At 47.8% G+C, this 20,756-nt stretch overlaps 1 protein-coding gene across 1 annotated transcript; it reads right to left on the bottom strand.

Moving 5' to 3' along the window:
* Window positions 1-876: 876 nt before the first annotated feature.
* On the bottom strand, window positions 877-20,564 carry eif5b (eukaryotic translation initiation factor 5B). The gene is made up of 24 exons (XM_036541071.1): window positions 20,442-20,564; window positions 15,756-15,878; window positions 15,565-15,646; window positions 14,509-15,175; window positions 13,720-13,931; window positions 11,393-11,543; window positions 11,182-11,274; window positions 9,918-10,010; window positions 9,671-9,736; window positions 8,357-8,682; window positions 7,868-7,975; window positions 7,644-7,754; window positions 7,017-7,084; window positions 6,486-6,627; window positions 5,841-5,972; window positions 5,266-5,448; window positions 4,835-4,996; window positions 4,377-4,508; window positions 3,605-3,736; window positions 3,426-3,502; window positions 3,002-3,166; window positions 2,190-2,328; window positions 1,516-1,677; window positions 877-1,261 (listed from the first exon to the last, which is right to left on the bottom strand). Exons 1-24 carry the CDS (start codon window positions 20,474-20,476, stop codon window positions 1,154-1,156), a joined length of 3,669 nt encoding a protein of 1,222 aa, XP_036396964.1. The 5' UTR covers window positions 20,477-20,564; the 3' UTR covers window positions 877-1,153.
* Between the last annotated feature and the right edge of the window lie 192 nt (window positions 20,565-20,756).

Here is a 20,756-nt window from a genome sequence, read left to right on the forward strand (position 1 = left end):
TTCATTGAAATTACAATCTGTAATATTTTCCTCGCCATTTACCAACAACTGTACAAGCAACAAAAGGATGCCGACTTTTATGAGTTTCTATAAATAGGCCATTTCTTGATTGATTTTTCTTTCACTTTTCACACTTGGAGTAGGGTGGGGAGGGGTACCTTTCCACTTAATTTGTTCACAATAAAAACTTCTAGAGGCACTAGGCAGACCAGGAAGAGGCGGGGCATCAGGAGGAAGTGGGGTAACGTGATGGGGTGGGGTGTCGATTAAAAATGGGAAAAAACACTGTCAAAGCCTTAAAAACAACTGCATTCCGAAAGGAAGGGAATGGGGGGGAGACACTGACGAGGTAATAACCGGTTAATAAACTTCTAAAACTGTGGCGCATGAAAGCCCCTGCCCATTCCCCAAACGGCCAGCGCCCGTTCCCCTGTCCCACACCCCAGCGATGAGCTGTCCACTCTAAGCGTGCAGAGGGGGGGAGGGGTGAGTGGAGGCCAGCTGTGGAGGAGCAACAGAAAGAAAAAAAAAAAAAAAAAAAAACTAAACAAAAACAGTCAGAATAACAGGCACGTTGGAATAGTGTGTAAATGTTGTAAAACTGTCACTGACAAAACAGTGGAAATAGTTTGGTTTCTCACAGAAAACATTTACTTTTTTTCTTCTTTTTTTTTCTCCTTTTTCCTTAAACACGGTTCTCCCCTCCCTACCAGGGTAGCGGGTAGGGTTGGGGGCATGCCTGCACCCTTACACACTAAAGCACGTGCACATGTGTGAGAGAGAGAGAGAAAGAGAGAGAGAGAGAGTGTGTGTGTTTGTGTGTTTGTGTGTTTGTGTGTGTGTGTGTGTGTGTGTGTGTGTGTGTGTGTGTGTGTGTGTGTGTGTGCGTGCGTGCGCGCGCACACGCATGTCCAGGTCTCTTGATGGACATTGCACAATCGCATGTGTCAGGGAATGGAGACCTTCGCTGGTTTCCCTTTCCAGTCAGGTGATCTGGGTTTCTGTGTTTTTGTGTGTGTGTGCGTGTGCGTGTGCGTGTGCGTGTGCGTGTGTGTGTGTGTGTGTGTGTGTGTGTGTGTGTGTGTGTGTGTGTGTGTGTGTGAGAGCACGCGCACGTGTGCACATCCATCTGTCCATCCATTCACTGTTCTCTTCAGATAATCTCAAAGGTCTTCTTCAGCTCCATAATGAGCTGCCAATCAGATTTCTGCATCTCATCTCTGAACCAGTTCTTCAGAGCGTCAATCGACTGCCTTGTGATCTAAGCATTAAAACAGAATGAGCAAATTTCAGCGATAAAACCAGTTACAAAAGGACATTTCACACTTTATTTATATAAAGAAGAAAACTTATTAGGAGATATACTGTATGCATTAAAACATAAGAATGACATTACTGATGAGAAATATTTTCATTCTGTTCTGTTTAAGTTGACTGAGCAAGTGTACCTGACTGAAATGTGAGCGTGCTGCACTTATTACAGTGTTTAAATCGATGCTGTGTGCGTGTCAATACCTTGCTGACGATGATGTCGGTGGCCTCGAAGTGGCGGCCGTACATCTTGGGGGACTCCCCAGGGATAGGCTCGATCTTCACGCAGATCTCCTGGCCCTTCTTGGCAACGTCCACAGGCTTGTGGTTGATCTCGATACTGGTGACAATCCCAATGTCTACAAACTGAGACGGGCAGAGAGGGCATTTAAATGACCGAAGAGAGACTCCAGGAAGTGACCGTCACACGTGATCTCTAAGGGTTTATGTTCAACCACATAGCTTTGTAGCTACAAAGCTTACAGGTAAAAGTAACACTGAAAACAGATAATATGGGATATGAGCCGGTCCAGCCAAAAGACATTCCTCTCCAACACTCCCAGGAGGTTTTGTTATGAAAGCAAATTTTCTGACATGAACATAAAACTGCATATTTTATCTAGATAGCGTTATCAACCTTGCAATTTCCTCTTTGGTATTTGGATAACTCAGAGGCTCTGTCACTTCAAGGCCACTATCACTACAGGTAAATGAGGCTACTGTCTGAGATGAAAGACTTGGAAGTGAGGTGTTCTTGCTTTCCCAGCGAGTGTTGAGCCAATACTGAGGAAAATCTTTGGATATGCATGAGGAATGTGTCTGGGTGGTGAAGGCTGGCCTGGCATGCGAGTGGCATTTTATACGCGGGGCGCACTCACCCCTTTGCTCGGCACACAGAGCGGAGTTCCCTGTCTGAGCACCCCTGCCTCCACTGACACACCCATCACAATGGGGTCGCGGGAGTTAAAGATGAACTGTGGCAGGATCCGCAGCTTGCTGGGGAACACAGCAATGTGTCTGTGGGCGATAAAGGGACGAGACGACAGGGAGAAAGGGACGAGACGACAGGGAGAAAGGGACGAGACGACAGGGAGAAAGGGACGAGACGACAGGGAGAAAGAGATGAGACGACAGGGAGAACAGGGATAAAGGAAGGAGACGACACAGAGAAAGGGACGAGACCACAGGGAGAACAGGGAGAAAGGGACGGGACGACAGGGAGAACAGGGAGAAAGGGACGAGACACCAGGGAGACAGACAAGATTTCATTAATACCACAGTCCTTGCATGACATTATTCCAGCTTGCATGGTGAGACAGTAAACACAGGACAGTGACAAAAACAGAAGTGAGAAAAGATCAAAGGATACAGGTATTGACATGACTGAGGGGTGCGAAATGACAGTAAAAACGAAGCAGTCTGCTCACTAGAAATTCTCATAATCCACTGATTTGTCTCTAAGAGCAAACAGACATAGCTTTGGTTGTTTTTGTGGTGAAGTTGGCCAACACGTGCAAGCACTAGGGGCTTGACAAAACACAGAAAGGGTGCTTCTAACATCAGCTGTCAATCACTGACTCATAGGAGTCAGCTGAAAGAATTCAAATCAGCAAGCCACGGAAACACATGGTAGCTCTACCTCCCCCATCATGCAACAGAAAGGATATGCCCACTTCCCCCAGGAACGCACTTGAACTCATCCTGTTTCTGCTTCTTGTAGTCCTCCCTGTACTTGGTGAAGGCATCAAACAGGTGGTAGATGATCTCAGCGCTAAAGATGCGGACACCCAGACTGTCGGCCATCTCCTGAGAGTCCCTCTCAATCTTCACGTCAAAGGCCAGGATCACAGCGTACCTGCAGGCAGCATGGGAAACAGTCAGCAGGAGGGAGGGAGGAAGGGAGGGAGGGAGAGAGGGAGAGAGAGAGAGAGAGAGAGAGAGAGAGACATGCTAGAGGACTGCTTCAGATTCTGGCATTCAACATAAACGTGGCCTCACACTTTACCGCTCACCTCCCTCATTTTCTCACCCTACAGCTATGACCTAAGTCAGCGTCATTCCCTATACGGGCAAACGGCCAATGAGAAGGACCCCTGTGGAAGGCGCTGGCTTACTGTGGGTCATGCTCCAGCATGGTGGAGGCCTTCATCACGTCTTTCTTGTGGACGGGGCCGATGTTGATGCCAGCGTACTGCAAAGACACAGACAGCACGCGGTAATACCCAGGACGGCCGTGGAAGGTGCAGGCAGACTGGTGCAGAACGAGAGCCCTTGCTGCGGGCGCAGAACTCACCGGGACTTTGGAGGTGCGGAGGAACTCCAGCAGGGCCTCCAGTGAGCCCAGGGTGGAGGCCTGCACGTACACACCCTTCTCCTCCAGCTTGATGGAGTTCAGCGTCTGCTTCAGCTCGCGAACCAGCTCGTCCTGTGGGGGGAGGGGGACAGGAAGTGAGGCGTGAGAAGACAGGAAACAGAGAAAAGGAGACTTTTTGACTTTTAAAAGAGCTTCATTTCCACTACTTAATCAAAGAGCTTGGAAAAAGGTCTTATCTACATATTTATACATAAGAAAAAAAGTAAAAAAGGTAAGAGAGAGAGATCATCACCAAGGCATGCTGGGACAAACCTAAGCTGCTTTGAAAGGGATACAGGTAAGGTTTATAATGTGCAAATATAATGTTCTGTCTCTCTGAACTCTCTCTCTCTACAACTACTGCAGATACAATGGCATTACTCTTTACTGGAGTGCTTGAGAGAGAAAGAGAGAGGTAGAGAGAAGGAAGGGAAGGAGGAAGGGAAGCTGAGGAGATGGATACACACAGGGATATAAGAGGGGAAAGAAAAAGGAGGGAGACATGGGAGGTCATGAAAGGGAAAGAGAGCAGGCATGACGGAGAAAAGACGTGCAGATATAGACACAGGAAGAAGAGACACGTGTGAGGAAGGAAAGAGAGAGCGGAAGAAAAGACGAGTGTACACACAGATGCAGGAACTGAGGGGGGTATGAATAGGAGGGAGAGCATGATGCAGAATTGGAGAGCAAGGGTAAGGCTCGTGAGCGGTACCTTCAGAACAGGGACCTCGTCCTCCTTGTGTGCCACCAGCAGGGGGAGCCCCGCCAACGTCTTCTCCAGGTCCTTGCCCAAAATCTTCACCCCTTGTGCCGTCGACACCTCCTTGTGCTTCTCGTACTGGTTCTGTCATGGTGCGAAGCGAGACAGAGAGAACAAGAACAAGAGAGGGCGGGGGAGAGAGACAGGGAGACACTGTGTCAACCTTTCGTCAATGTTTCGTCTATTCTCTCACATCACTGCCTGAGGCAACATCTACAGCACGTAAACAACCAAACCCAGACAAACGCACTTCGGCAGACACATCTTAAAGAAACACTGACTTCAGGAGACATCCTACTGCTCCGCCGTTCTCTTTACTACAGTTTTCATTTCATAGAGGACGAATATTCACATCTGTAAAAACAGTTTTTCCAAAGACTGGGAAAAGATAAAATGATCCCCCACATTACCTTCACTCGCAGCTCCTTGAGGGGCGGGGGCAGCAGCAGCCCCCTGATCTGGGTGACGATGGGACCCTCCACGCCCGGGACGATGATGGTCTCGCCCTCCCGCAGGCGTCCGTTGATCAGGATTACATCTATCGTGGTGCCCATGCCGGGCAGAGCCTTCACCTGCGGGGGGGGGGGGGGGGGGGGGGTGGGTTGGAGTGGGGTGGAGAGGTTCACCTTCTGCAAGCCTGTTCTCCTCCATCTAAACAAGCTCTCAGTAATTACAAATCCATACCTTACAAGTTCAGTTTGTATGAATATAGCCCTCCTGATGGTCTAATGAATGTTCAGTGGTCAGTCTGTGTAGATTGCGTTTTAGCCCCTCCCCTGCCCCGCCCCATCTACAGTACATCCCAGGCACGCCCCTTCCCCGCCCGGGCCCCGCCCCTCACCTCCATGACTTGCGCCCGCAGCTCGTCGCAGTGGGCGAGTCGCCGGGCCAGCATGGACTGGGTCAGCTCCACCAGCAGGGAGATCAGGTTGCCCATGCCGTCGCCCGAGTGGGCGGAGGTGGGCACCAGGGACACGAAGGTGCGGGGGTCTTTGTTCTCGAAGAAGAGTGCCGCATTCAGGCCCTGTTAGGATGGACGGACAGACCGAATGAACACAACGACAGACGGGACCAAAACGTTTCAGCAGCCATTTCAGTTACAAGTACAGTGATGGAAAAAGGGTCCATCCATCAATACTAATCATCTTCAAAGAGAGACGCAAACACTAAAAATATCAATTAGATGGAGTTGTTACGAATCAAGGAAAGACTTTTTCAATACTGTATAGTGCATCATCAATAATCATAAACAGTGAAACACAGTTCCCTTTAATTCAAAGGTAGAGAGACTGTTTTCAACCCATTACCCATTTCTGCCAATGAACTGTTAATGGCTGCACGTGTCACAGAGAACGGGCACAGACCCGATATCTTTCTGCACCCACGTCCTATAGAAAAGAGCAGAGACCCGCTAACCTGCTGGGCGAACTCCACGATGACAGCCTTGGCCCTCTCGTCAAACTCGTCCTTGGTGTTCTTCTTCTGCTTCTTCAGTGTGGCCACCACGTCAGTGTCTGGACTCTTCTTCCAGTCGTACAGGCGGTCAATCTGAGTGTGTCGAGAAGAGTGTAAAAACAGAGTAAAATATCTCAATGCTGCCCATCAGGCATTAACGCAGGGGCATCAGAGTAAAAAGACACACACTGTCATGCCATTGCACTACAGAGTTAGTCTATGAGAATATATAACCCAGGGTTAGGGTTTGGTTGGACGTACCAAGTCTTGAACTGGCCCGTGCATCATTTACTTGGCACATCCAACCGCACATTTCCCTGGGTTCAAATTCAAATACTTACTGACCCTTTCCCAAAAACTGCTTTGAGGTATACATGTAGGGTGTAAGGTGACAACCTGTGAACACATGCCGCTGTGCCCCATGTAAACACCAGCAAGTGCAAAGTCATCATGGCTGAGAGGCTGTGACTGTAAAACGCCCCAAGATGGAACAGAGTTGGCTTAGTCCGGATGGGACCGGTTCTGTACATCGGTGCATTGGAACCATGCTGCTGGGTTTGTATTGGTGGTTACTGGATGTGGGGGTGAGGGTGTACACACACCCACCTTGTTGAGTGCCACGATAAAGGGGCATTTCTTCTCCTTCAGCAGGTTAATGGACTCCAAGGTCTGTGGCTCCAAGCCGTGCATGATGTCCACCACCAGGATGGCAATGTCACACAGAGAGCTGCCTCTGTTCCGCAGATTACTGTGGAGAGACGCAGGGAGAGTGAGTACATGCACACGCGTGCACACACGTGCACACACACATACAGCTGCCTCTGTTTTGCAGATTACTGCAGAGAGAGAGAGTCAGTACATACACACACACACAGACACAGACAGACAGACACAGACACAGACACATGCATAGAGAGTTGCCCGTTCCACAGTTTACTACAGAGAGAGTTGGTGCACACAAACCACACCTGCCCTTTTTCTGGAAATTACTGCAGAGGGAGTCAGTACAAACACACTCTGAGAGAGAGAGACAGAGATGACTCGCATACAACGGCACACACACACACAAACACATAACCATGTCTGGTGCCTACAGTGACAATGAGAGACAGCACTATGCTGAGTCACTCTTCGTACCTGAAAGACTCGTGTCCTGGAGTGTCTATAATCAGCATCCCTGGGATTTTAATGTTCTCTCTGTCGAACTGATGGAGAAAGAGGCACTTTAATCATGCTCTGCATTCAAACCACAGGCTCATCACCCTGACAAATGCTAAGCATGCAGTCACCACATTACTAATCACACCAAGACATTACTGAACATCAATCTTGGCAGACACATTAATCAAACTACCTACACAAACAACAATTAGCTGTTAGGAACAAAGCCCTGAAGGGGGCTAAAATTAGGGTAAAAATTGTGGACTGGCACTCGAAACAGTGAGATCACCAGTGACACGCGAAAGCAGTAGACTTATACTATAAACAGAAACTTGTACGCTTACTGTTACATTTCAGTTCATTTCAGATTAATGTAAACCAGAGGACTGGTTTGGGGCTCCTCACTTGTTTCTACACGGACTGGATATCCTGTCTTTGAGGTAGGCATCAAATTAAAACTGTGGAGTGTCTGTTCCTCCACTCAATGCGACATCATCAACAGCCCAGATGAGTTTGCTTGACAGTGTTTTTGCACGCTCTCAGCCCATCCTGCTGATATGTAGACCAGCTGGGCATGTGGGAGTGAGGGTCAGAGGCACTCACGTTCTTCACCATCTTGGTCTGCTCGATGATGGTTTCCAGGGGGACGTTGGTGGCCCCGATCTGCTGGGTGATACCTCCCGCTTCGCCGTCCTGGACGTGCGTGTGTCTCAGCTGCAGGAGAGAGGGGGACAGACCGCACCATCAGCAGACTCCGGCGGGGACAGCCAATGGGCTGGCGCGAGCAGGTGCGGACATGCGTGCGCGTGCGAGGGCCGGACCCGTACCTTGTCCAGGATCTTTGTCTTCCCCGTGTCGACGTGGCCCAGGACGCAAACCACGGGCGCACGTAGCTTCTCCAGGTTGATGTTCTTCAGGTTCTCCTGCCGCCGTTTCTGCAAGGGAACCACGGAAGAGTCCGGCCAATCAGAATGAGGCATTCTACCTGAACACATCCCCAACATTGTTGTTTGAATGAAACTGTGGTCAGAGCTGTGGGTGATATCATCAGGCACCGGGGTTGCTGACCTGGAGCTGCTAAGGGCATCCACCATATGGTCGTTTCCTGAATAACATAACTTCACTTTGTCTTTACGCTAACCGGGGCTTCTGCCTTCCATCAGATCAATGTAATCACTTACACATTAAACACCGGGAAATTCACTGGCTGAATATGGCATTGAAGTTTAACATGTCTATGTTCCTCTCCTCCATGGCATACCCATCAAAGGATGCTGTGTGTGTATGGTGCGTGTGTGTGTGTGTGTGTGTGGTACCTCGATGCGCCTCTTGGCCTTCTCGTACAGCCTCTCCTCCTTGCTGCGCCCGTCATCAGAGTCGCTCTCGCTGCTGGAGTCTGAGCTCTGCTCCTTCCCTCCCTTCCTCCTGCCGGGCCGTGTCTGCGTCTCCTCTTTCTTCTCCTCCTCCTCCTCGGCGCTCTCCTCCTCCTCCTCTTCCTCCTCCTCCTCTTCATCTTCTTCCTCCTCCTCCTCTTCTTCTTCCTCCTCCTCCTCCTCCTCCTCCTCTTCTTCCTCCTCCTCCTCAGGCTGTACCTGGTTCTGCTGTGGTGTCTGCTTCACCTCTATGTGGACCTTCTTCATCTCTGTGGAGGGATGTAAGACATACAGAAACATGACCGAAACCCTTGACGGAATTTTCCATTTGTCCGATTTCCAAACTCCCCGCTGTTAACACTTGCAGATGAAACGACACCTTTGATTAAGATTTCTTCTCCTACTGGACACTTACCTGTCACATTCGTGATCTCTGATCCATTCAGAGTTTACAATGCACAACCATTTTCTAGCAGCACAGTCAATTCACTTTTCTTAGCGCACCAGAAAAGCGTCTGTCTTGGCCTGTGGCTCATATGGATTTAAAAATGTGACATCAAGTACGCTTTCCATAAAAAGAAAAAAAAAAAACGCTACTTCTGTGTTTTATTAATTCATTATTTTGTTTGTTGATTTCATTCCAACACTTTCTGAACAACTATTTTCCCAGAATGCATTTTACTGTCTTTAACAGAGGCGGAATGGTTCTGTTTAAGGCCTGCAAAAGCAGGAGCCTGTGGTACACAGAGAGAGTGATGGAGAGGAAGTGGTGGAGTGCTGTCAGTTATCCATATGAATCAGCACTCATTGCCAGGAGCACAGGACTCCCTGGGGTCCTGGCAAAGTTCCCAACCTGTGCAGCCGTCTAATCCCCCACTCTACACGGTTACATACTTCCCTCCCTCTCCTCAGTCATGTGTGGTGAGTGACTGGGTGCAAAATGGCTGCCACAAATTGTTAGTAGAGGCTGAGGAATATGGCCCGGGGTCAAACCCGGTCTTGACATCCTCCAACACTGACTGGGAGCCCACAGCAATAGGACAAATTGCCTTTGTTCAGCCAGGACACAAAAACATGAAGTAGTGGAAATATGCAAAAACATATAGAACTAAAATGGCTGCCATGGTGGAGCCTACAAACTGGTACTAATTGGGGCATATCCACCTAGCCCCACTGTCAAGAACTGTAACATCCATGGAGATGACATGGAGAGACAAATTCAATCAACTATAATAATACTAAAAACAATATTTTTACCCTTCTCTTCATCGCTGGCCATGGCTTCCCAGTCATCCAGGTCAGCCTCTGGCTTCTGTTCTTTCACTGTTGAGACAATAAATAATGTATCATCATTATTATTTCTTCTGATCACCATTTTCAGTAAAGACAAAGATACCCAACATGCCAACATCCAACAGCCCTCAGTGTCGCCCCCTGTGCTCTAACCGCAGAGCTACTCTGCTGCCCACACCTAGTTAGGCCCAGACAGAGGGGAGGGGCATACCTGACTCCTCTTTGGGCGATTCCACCTCCACCTCCATCTCGCTGGTGATGGAGTCGACCGTCTCAGATGTGGGTGAAGTCACCTCTGAGGTTTCTGGGAAAGGGAGACAAGAGAGGAACGACTCATTATGATGTTCCATGATCAGATCGAACTCTCCACAGTCAACTACTCTTTAGTTGTCCAATACTATACAATTAAAGAATACAGGAAAGTGCAGGTACACAAACAGTTCAAGTGTATAGGGAGGGTAATGAAGTGGGGAATTATTATACAAACCTACTTAATGTCACCCACCAGAGCTCACAGCACACAGCGTTCATTTTTGCCTTACAGACACTCTTAACCAGAGCAATTTACACAGCTTACACACGATCCATTACATTACATAGCCAGCATGTCATCCACTAATACAGCTGGATATCGACTGAAGCAATTCAAGTTAAGTACTTTGCTCAAGAGCAGAGCAGCAGTGCTCACTTTGAAATGAATTGAACCTGTGACCTTTGGGTTATGCGCCTTATGTAGTGTAGTTACCACTACACGACATAAACTGCTGCCCATGAAATCCCTGGGGTTTATTTGCAACCTCCTTTCTATACATCCAACCAGAAAGCCACCTCTTTAACTATAAATACAACTAAGGATGAAATTGATAAGGGAAGGTAAAGTTTATTTCACAGAACAGCTTTAGGCGCCCTCTAAGCTACTCAACTACCATGGATGCGGATCGAGATCAATTCTGCGCTGTACGTGTCATAAAACACAGAGCCGAACCCTGCTTTACATGGAAAGAATGCTGAGGTCTAAATGCAATCATTCACATGTGGAGTGTTAAAGTCCCAGCATCCACGATTAGCTCATTTGCACCACACAAAACGCAGACTGTCCTCCCGGCCAATAAAACCCCAGGAGCCCGCGGTCCTAACAAACAGCTGGGGAGCATTAAAACTGTCCTGATAAACGCAGAGCGATGTCGCAGTGCAGGCAAGAGGGACAGCCAGCTCATTGTGCTTCGTGGAAATGGAAAAATCCATATGGCACTGATACACGACCACGGGGCTGCTGGGAGACCCAGTGCACTATGGGAAAAAGCCAGGGCCTGCAGTAAATTACAGTGCCACAGTTAGAGTGGAATGTTTAGGCGTCTTGTTTTAGTGCATTTAGTTCAGTTTAGTTTAGCATGATCAGAGACACGTTAACACATTTTTTTGTCACTTTTTGGCTTTGTGACCAAAACTCTTCTCTTTGCTAGACTGGGCCTCACCTTCTGGGGTCTGTGCTGTGGGTTTCTTTTTCCTCTTGTCAGAATACACGGGCTTCTTCTTTGGCACAGAATCTTTGGATGGCACTTCAACACCTGTAACATCACAGCACAGGAGGGCGCTGTTAGAGGCAGCCCGCGATTCGCTTCCCATCCCCTTACCTCCGCCCATCCCACAGGCCACACCCTCCTGGCCACGCCCTGCTCTGCTTACCCTGCGCCTGCAGCATTTTGAGCGTGGCCTCTGCCCTGGCGCGGGCTTCTCTCTGGGTTTTAGTCAGCAGCTTGCCCTCCTTCTTTAACCTCTCCCTCCTTTCTTTCTCCTTCTGCTTCTTTTTCTCCTTCCTCTCTTGCTCCAGACGCTCCTACAGGGGCAAAGCATGACTTTAACAGTTATATACACTTACAGCACATTGCTTTAACAGGAATATGCTCTTATAGCACACTGCTTTAACAGGGGTACATTCATATCACATTATCACATGGCTTCAACAGGGATATGCTCTTACAGCACATGGCGTTAACAGGGATATACTCTTACAGCACGTGGCTTTAACAGGGATATACTCTTACAGCACATGGCTTTAACAGAGATATACTCTTACAGCACGTGGCTTTAACAGGGATATACTCTCAGGTTTACAGCACGTGGCTTTAACAGGGATATACTCTTACAGCACGTGGCTTTAACAGATATACTCTCAGTTTTACAGCACGTGGCTTTAACAGGGATATACTCTCAGGTTTACAGCACGTGGCTTTAACAGGGATATACTCTCAGGTTTACAGCACGTGGCTTTAAGAGGGATATACTCTTACAGCACGTGGCTTTAACGGATATACTCTCAGGTTTACAGCACATGGCTTTAACAGGGATATACTCTTACAGCACGTGGCTTTAACAGGGATATACTCTTACAGCACGTGGCTTTAACAGGGATATACTCTTATAGCACATGGCGTTAACAGGGATATACTCTTATAGCACACGGTGTTAACAGGGATATACTCTTACAGCACGTGGCTTTAACAGGGATATACTCTTACAGCATGTGGCTTTAACAGGGATATACTCTCAGTTTTACAGCACGTGGCTTTAACAGGGATATACTCTTACAGCACGTGGCTTTAACAGGGATATACTCTCAGGTTTACAGCACGTGGCTTTAACAGGGATATACTCTTAGAGCATGTGGCTTTAACAGGGATATACTCTCAGGTTTACAGCACGTGGCTTTAACAGGGATATACTCTTACAGCACATGGCTTTAACAGAGATATACTCTTACAGCACGTGGCTTTAACAGGGATATACTCTCAGGTTTACAGCACGTGGCTTTAAGAGGGATATACTCTTACAGCACGTGGCTTTAACAGATATACTCTCAGTTTTACAGCACGTGGCTTTAACAGAGATATACTCTCAGGTTTACAGCACGTGGCTTTAACAGGGATATACTCTCAGGTTTACAGCACGTGGCTTTAAGAGGGATATACTCTTACAGCACGTGGCTTTAACGGATATACTCTCAGGTTTACAGCACATGGCTTTAACAGGGATATACTCTTACAGCACGTGGCTTTAACAGGGATATACTCTTACAGCACGTGGCTTTAACAGGGATATACTCTTATAGCACATGGCGTTAACAGGGATATACTCTTATAGCACATGGTGTTAACAGGGATATACTCTTACAGCACGTGGCTTTAACAGGGATATACTCTTACAGCATGTGGCTTTAACAGGGATATACTCTCAGTTTTACAGCACGTGGCTTTAACAGGGATATACTCTTACAGCACGTGGCTTTAACAGGGATATACTCTCAGGTTTACAGCACGTGGCTTTAACAGGGATATACTCTTAGAGCATGTGGCTTTAACAGGGATATACTCTCAGGTTTACAGCACGTGGCTTTAACAGGGATATACTCTTACAGCATGTGGCTTTAACAGGAATATACTCTCAGGTTTACAGCACGTGGCTTTAACAGGGATATACTCTCAGGTTTACAGCACATGGCTTTAACAGGGATATACTCTTACAGCACATGGCTTTAACAGGGATATACTCTTACAGCACATGGCTTTAACAGGGATATACTCTCAGGTTTACAGCACATGGCTTTAACAGGGATATACTCTTACAGCACATGGCTTTAACAGGGATATACTCTTACAGCACGTGGCTTTAACAGGGATATACTCTCAGGTTTACAGCACATGGCTTTAACAGGGATATACTCTTACAGCACATGGCTTTAACAGGGATATACTCTTACAGCACGTGGCTTTAACAGGGATATACTCTTACAGCACATGGCTTTAACAGGGATATACTCTTACAGCACATGGCTTTAACAGGGATATACTCTTACAGCACATGGCTTTAACAGGGATATACTCTTACAGCATGTGGCTTTAACAGGGATATACTCTTACAGCATGTGGCTTTAACAGGGATATACTCTCAGTTTTACAGCACGTGGCTGTTGTGTGAGCGTGTGTGCATGTGCGCACTTGCGCGTCTGGGCTCACCTGCTCCAGCCTGAGGGCCTCCTGCTCCTCCAGGCGTCGCAACCTCTCCTCCTCCTCCTGCCGGGCCCGCTCCTCCTCCTCCTTCATGCGGGCCAGCGCCTCCTGCATGGCCTTCACCGTGGCCTTGCTCGGCCCCTTCTTCTTCTCCTTCTCCTCCTTCTCTCCCTTCTTCTTCTTCTTGTCCTTCTTCTTTTTGTCTCCCTCGGCATCCTCTGAAATGGCACACAAATAGAGGCCACGTCACCATCTCGTCTCCTGCTCTGAAAATACACATCGCCAATTTGGAACAGAGCTTTTCCAGGGCTCTTCACAGGCCATCAATGGCACTTTTTGGCACTCTTATCTGAAAATAGTTTAATGAAAACATGACCCTTACTGTTTTATGCATGCTTGTGGTCTGTCATGCTCAGCATGAACGGTTCATGTTGCCTGATAGAATGCTCTTTTGTTCCTTTGCCAAATGTAAAATGTCTGTCTGAGTTCTTTCTACATAGATCACTTTGAGGTGCCTGTTAGGGTTATGGGTGACACAAGACTGCCTGAATCAAAGTTTTGCTCCGTCTACCACAAATCTGTTAAACAGATGAACCCCATTCTTGTCTTAGATGTGCTGGTTTTTGTGACACACATGCCCTGTCTGTACTGATGTTTTATCGTCTCCCTGGAGTCGTTTCTGTAAAAATTAATCTAATTTTGTGAGGACAGTAAGAATCTGTATCAGAATCTGAATCAGAATCAAATGAATTTGAATCTGAAACAGCGGCTGAGTGATGGACGAATGGAGCTCACCCTCTCCTTGAGCTTCCCCTCCTTCCTGCTCCTCAGAGACGGCTGTCTCCAGCTTCTTCGCCTCTGCTGCTGGGGCCTCCTCAGGCTCCTTCTTCTTGGGGGCCTCCTTTTTGGGCGGGGCCTCTGTGGTGGCTCCCTTCTCCTTCTCCTCCTTTTGCTCTTTCTCTTTCTGCTTCCGCAGCTTGGCCCTCTCCTCCTCCTTCTTCTTGCGCTCCCGCTCCTTCTTCTCCGCCTTCTTCTGCGCCGCCGTCTTCAACTTGAAGCTGCCGTCCTCTTCGTCGCCGCCCTCCTCCTCTCCCTCGCTGTCTGCCTTCCCTTTCCCCCGCTGGTTCCCGCGGCTCCGGGGTTTCCGCGCCGACAGGGAGGCGTCGTCGTCATCGTCGTCCGAGTCCTCAGCCCCGCTGCCCTTCCTCGCGGCGCCGTGGTCTTCCTCGTCCGAATCAGCTGCATCCTTCTTGCCTTTCTTTCCGCCTTTAGCCTTCCTCCTGGGTTTGGGGTCATCGTCCTCCGAGTCGGAGGCGGTGGCCGCTGTGGTTGTCGCAGGAGGGGCCACCACCTCCTCGTCGTCATCATCATCGAAACTGGCCTTCTTCCCTTTACGCGTCTTCTTCTTCTCCGCCTTGGTTGGCGCTGGCTCCGCTTCTGCCTCTTCCACGGCGTCAGGTTTCTGATGAAAGCGAAGAGGGAGGAGACAAGGGACCAGGGAGGGATAAGTATGCTATTCCAATATAGCATGTGTATATAACCGCACCCCCAGAACACTCTCATTCAAAAATCATCTTTTCATTTCATTGGCTAGTTCCAGGCCACATAATTAACACTGGGTATCAGAATGAGTACAGCTGGGGGGGGGGGGGGGGGGGGGGGTGTTTCCCACTTGTTCACCCACATCCAGCACTAAATCAAAGATCTGAACAAGTACAAGCATGGTTAAGCCTTAAATCAGGGTTAGACCACAGCTGGGTCAGGGTAAGACTCAGAGGAGATCAGAACTGTTCTTAGGCTTATCTGGGTCTGTGAAAGCCAATGGTGAAATGACACTCCAGAGGGCCATACCTTGCCAGCTGGTTCTTTGTTGGGTTTGGCCCCTTGGGTTTCTAGGGAGAGTTCCTCCAGTTCTTTGAGAATATCATCTTCACTGCAAGAGAAAGAGGTCTTCAGAACAAGGAGCATCTCTAGCCATTCTGTAAACACATCACTGCGAACGGATCACTGCAAGCAAGCAGGAACGGGGCGGGGGCACATACTCAAACTCCTCCTTCTTCCCGCCTTTCTTCTTCTTGCCCCTCCCTTTGGCCTGTTCCTTGGGGGCACCTGCCCCCTCGATTTCTGCGGCGAGGGCGTCGATGTCAATGCCGTCATCTTTGGAGCTGTGGAAACACACGTGTACGTTTTTACCAGACATGCATTAACACAGAATGCTGTCATTCCACTCTCAGGCAGCACCCTAATCCTTTCATATGCTAATCTGGTGATTTTACTAATGCCTTCAAACCAGATGGGAAATGGCTAATGACTTGGATATGGGCAGGAACCGTAATGACTGTAATGGCTGCATTTAAGGTATTTCCAATCTAAAAATGTACCTTTTTAAATAAAGTAAGACATGTGACATTAATTCATGACAGCCAGGCCCACTTAATCCCAATCTGTCAATGACCCCTCTGAACCCTCGCTCATAGGCTGTGGACTCGAACTGCCCCTCACTATAGGAATACCCATGAACAGGTCCTCTCATCCCTCCCGGACACTCTTAAACCTTACTGGTGACACTTATTGCAGAGGGTGCCAAGACAACGCTGCATATGACTGGGGGATTACGTTACAGGATGAAGTTGCCCACAACTTGCCAGGAGTTGCCTGTTTTAGCATTCAGTTGCCGAAAACATCAACACTTAGACAGATGAGGAGAGTGAACACAGAACACCCAGTAAAAAGAGATGAACAGCCAGGGAAACACTAGCGTCAGATTTCAAGCCCTGAACGTGTTAATCAGCCTGAATATAAATGTGCACATCCTTCTTCCACCATCTCCATAATTTAAAAAAAAAAATTCTCATTTCTCCTCGATTTTCTAAAATTCAGTCAGATTCAATCTATTTTTGACAAGATTCAAAACCATGTGAATTTCCATGCTGTTGTCAAGTCAGGCTGATGCAGGCTTATCACAGAGACAGACAGAGAGGGAAGAGGAACATGCTGTTCTTCCTGAATCCGAGCAGGTCTGAGGGAGGTGCTATACTGCCAGAGGGAGTTGCCCGTGGTTACGATCTGGACACCTGCAGCGTTCATGAAGCCCTCTGACTGCCTGAGATTCACACACCTGAAACAACACTCACTATCTGACGTAAAACTGTATACAACTGAATTACGCACCTGAAACAAGTCTCACTGCTTTTAATAATACAGTACAAGTACAGCAATATTACACAACTCAGACAGTGCTAAATGTCCGAGGTAGCTCTATTACACACCTGAGCAAAACTCTTTACCTTGGGTAAAGAGTTTTGTTCTGTCATTGATGTCCATGAAGGACAACCGAAAAACTCGGCATGGAAAAACACAATTCACTGCCATTATTGACTTTTCTGCCTGCAAGCGTGAGTGAATACAGATGACTTTGTAGTGAGTGATTATTTACACAGAAAGAAATGGAGTTTCAAACAGTGCTTTGGCTAAAACAATGGGGTTTGGGTGGTTGAATCCTCCCATCTTGGGAGCTAAAGAGTTGTCTACAATCAAATTAACCAAAACACACTTTGCTACACATTTCAAAAACTATGGCACAGAGCAGTGAACTTCAAACATCAACTGATGTAGCGCTTCTCAAATGTATTTCTCTGCCTTTTCATTCTTAAATGCACCTTAACATTGCGCACATGCTAACAACTTGTCCAAAGGGCAGCCATGTCATTCCTATGTGCCACGCCCATTTAAAAGATATTACATGGTGTACACATATGACAAAGCCCTTTACACAACTCACGCACAGTGAAAGCAAATAGCCCCGTCCAAACAACAAAGTGTTCTGAGATCAGTTCTTGGATGGGATCCCACACAGCTTCAACCAGGGCGAAAACACCACCAGGATAAGCGTCTCTCGCAGGCTGACAGCAAGATAACACACACACCCTGAAGCCACCCGCGAACAGGCAACCAATCAAGCATAGACAAGAGAGAAGCCGTGCTGATATGGCCTCTGGCTTCCTGTGTATTTCACTAGCTACGCTGCTCTTAAGGTAGCGTCTATGAACACTGCTCAATATACACGGGAACCTGACCCAGTTCCAAGCCAAACTGTGTTGCTGATGCCGAAGCAGAGAGTACAGATCAGAGGGGGACTGTGGTGGGGGTAAATGGTGACTTCTGGTATGTTTACAACAAACAAGGTAGGGGAAATTGAAACACATTCTGACTTGTGATAAATGCCATTTTTCCCTCTTGTTTCCAGTGCTCAGAGGCCAAAACTGATTTTGGACATTCTGCAGTGCATGGTTGCAGCGATACTCAACCACTATGTGTGATCGCACAGGAACAGACCGGGGGGAGACTGTGCGGTCCCACCTGCGGATGGGGGAAGTCCTCACCTTGCAGGGGTCTTTATGAAGAATAGCCCAGGTTGCGGATAAACTGCACGTGTTTTGCATCGGCAGCGCAAAGCATCAGGTCAGCACTCTCAAACCAGCTGACCTCAGCACACGAGCCTGGGTGACCTCGCTCGACCGGGGAGTGGGGGCCGAGGTCACAAACAGAACACGGGGAAGTAGGTGCCGTCGGACCCACATCACAGAGAAGCCACAGATATCCTGCATTATGAGCACATATGTATGTTCCTTCTCTCCTCCACGCCACCTCGGTAACAGGAGTTTCCAGTGCTGTCTACACTGCTGTGACAGACCCGGGTGTTTTACACACCACCTCCTTCAAATAAATAAATACAATTTATTAATATTTATTAAAATTTCAGCAACAGCAGCGACAGAAGCACACCGAGCTGTATATCTTGTTACTATTCAATCTCGGCGGAGAAATGTCTTACATTAAACCTACGGCAAATACAGAGGCTTGAAAATGATGGGCTCTATGTCATATCCACACATCTCAATTTTATTTATAAAAATCAGACTGACGCATTTTGCAAAGATTCTGATACAAATTGGGGAGGTGGGGTGAATGAAATACTATAGGTCTTTGGTTTATTTAGTCGTTTCGCCTGTGACAGTCTGACCGTCATGTTAGAATTTTTCAGTAGTGAGGAAACAGCGCCTGAGCTACCGTCTGTAAACAAAAGCATATTTACAGGTTGACAAAGTGATCAGTTCTCAAAAATAAACGCGTTAGCCGATGTAAGACAACCATGACCTCTTCAGGGATGTCAGCCAGCCAGGCCACGTGCGTGGGCGGCAGTTCAGACTGTTCATTGGTAATTAACTTAAGCAGCCACATAACACTATGACCTCTTTATACAGAGAGGAACGGAAGGCTAAAATAAGCCCTTCGCGTTCTTCTGCGAAAAAAAAAAAACAGGAAAAACAAGGGAGTCCTGAAAAACAGTGGCTCTGCCACAATTTAAAGCCCAACATTACATTCAGCAGAGCGAGAAGTGACAGGGCAGAGGGGCGCGAGGGATTCCAGATCGGAGTCCCAGCGGTGGGGGGCAGAGACCCTCCTAAATTCTGCCATATGAGGGGACCTGCATAGCGCATACGAAAAGCTACCTGGCGTCAGCGGGTGTTCAAATTACACATGGAGACAAAAGGGGGTACTGAACATTCATGCACAAAACTAGATACTCAGTCCTTTTGATAAGTTCATTCCAGGACACCAACAGGCCACCCCGACTTCAGTCACTGGAGAAAATATCGCAAGCGTTGCGTATAGTGCGGTCCCTGTGCAACATCTCCATTGATTAGGTTCAAGTCCAGTCCACCGACCCACAGACGAGGGAGAAAAACGTTACCCGCAAAAATGTTACAGTAGCCAGCCAGCCAGCTATCAATCCAACAAATGTACTCCAGTCAAGAGCTCACAGACATTTGCGAAATGTCTGGGGTTAAAGACAGCCAACTTGTTTACAATCCATCCGTTATTCCAATGCCCTAATCTTGGAGTTCAGTGATTTTTCCCTACAATGCCAGGTCGTTTAAGATGCATAACCTGAAACACGATCTGCTGTACATCTTGAACATGCGTTGCTAACCAGATGTCAACTCTGATGCGCGGAATCAATGCGCTTCCGACTGGTAGTGGAGTAGCCTCTATGAATGACTGACGCCCCCACCGCGCGCGATGCCAGGGGGGGGGGGGACAATGGATTCGGTGCGGCTGCACAAAGAAAAAGGATGATGTTGCAACCCTGTCGCGAGGCGTCGGGGGCACCTCCGCGTTCTGCACAGCTGCGCGGCGGTCACATTTCTCTTTTCCCTTTAACGTCGGGCCCAATCGCAAACGTTTAAATGCTCATGGAAAACTAGCTGACTAGCTGAATCAACCTGTATGAAGTACATGCCAACCACATGACAACATAACGTTTAGCATCCTGAAGTCGACAACCAACATTCTTAGCTAGCTACAGCTATCCATATTTCTATTAAGTTAGACTTGGCATCGAACCCAAGTTCACCTTGCATGAGTGTATCAGGCTGGCTGCTATTGAGATACCTAGACAGATAGTCTGTTAGTCATGTGTCGTCTGTGCCACATGAAGATAGCAACATTTATAACGATATAGCTTGCTAGCTAAATACAGATAGGCACATGGGGTTAGCTAGACGCTACATTGGACAGACAGCTAGCCAGCTAACAGACACAGGCCTTGCCGGGGTACCACCTGAACTCATGGCTAGCTGACGAGATTTTAAATTTCCTGTGGACATCACTGCTTAGCTAACAACACCTGTCATAAATTAAATCTGGACTAGTGTTTCGTTTACCTGTCTTCACCCTTGTTTTTCTGTTTCTTTCCCATTCTGCTTGTGTAGTGGATTCAGTGGTCAAATCTTCCTGATCCTCGCCCGCTCACCGCTGTTGCTCAATTCAGCAGCACATATGGTCGCAAAATCAAAGCACGCATGCGCTCCTCCAACTGCGTGTGAAGCCAAATGGACCGCGCAGAATGATGATCTAAGAATGCTAGCGAGTGTCATAATATCATATATGGGACAATCTGATTCTTTTAAACCCTTTTAAATTTAAGAAATGAAAGGTAGGTTAACCTGTTACTACACACTGTCGAGTCTGATGTTTAT

The sequence above is a fragment of the Megalops cyprinoides genome, chromosome 11 (assembly GCF_013368585.1).
Source record: "Megalops cyprinoides isolate fMegCyp1 chromosome 11, fMegCyp1.pri, whole genome shotgun sequence".
Classification (NCBI taxonomy): domain Eukaryota; kingdom Metazoa; phylum Chordata; class Actinopteri; order Elopiformes; family Megalopidae; genus Megalops; species Megalops cyprinoides.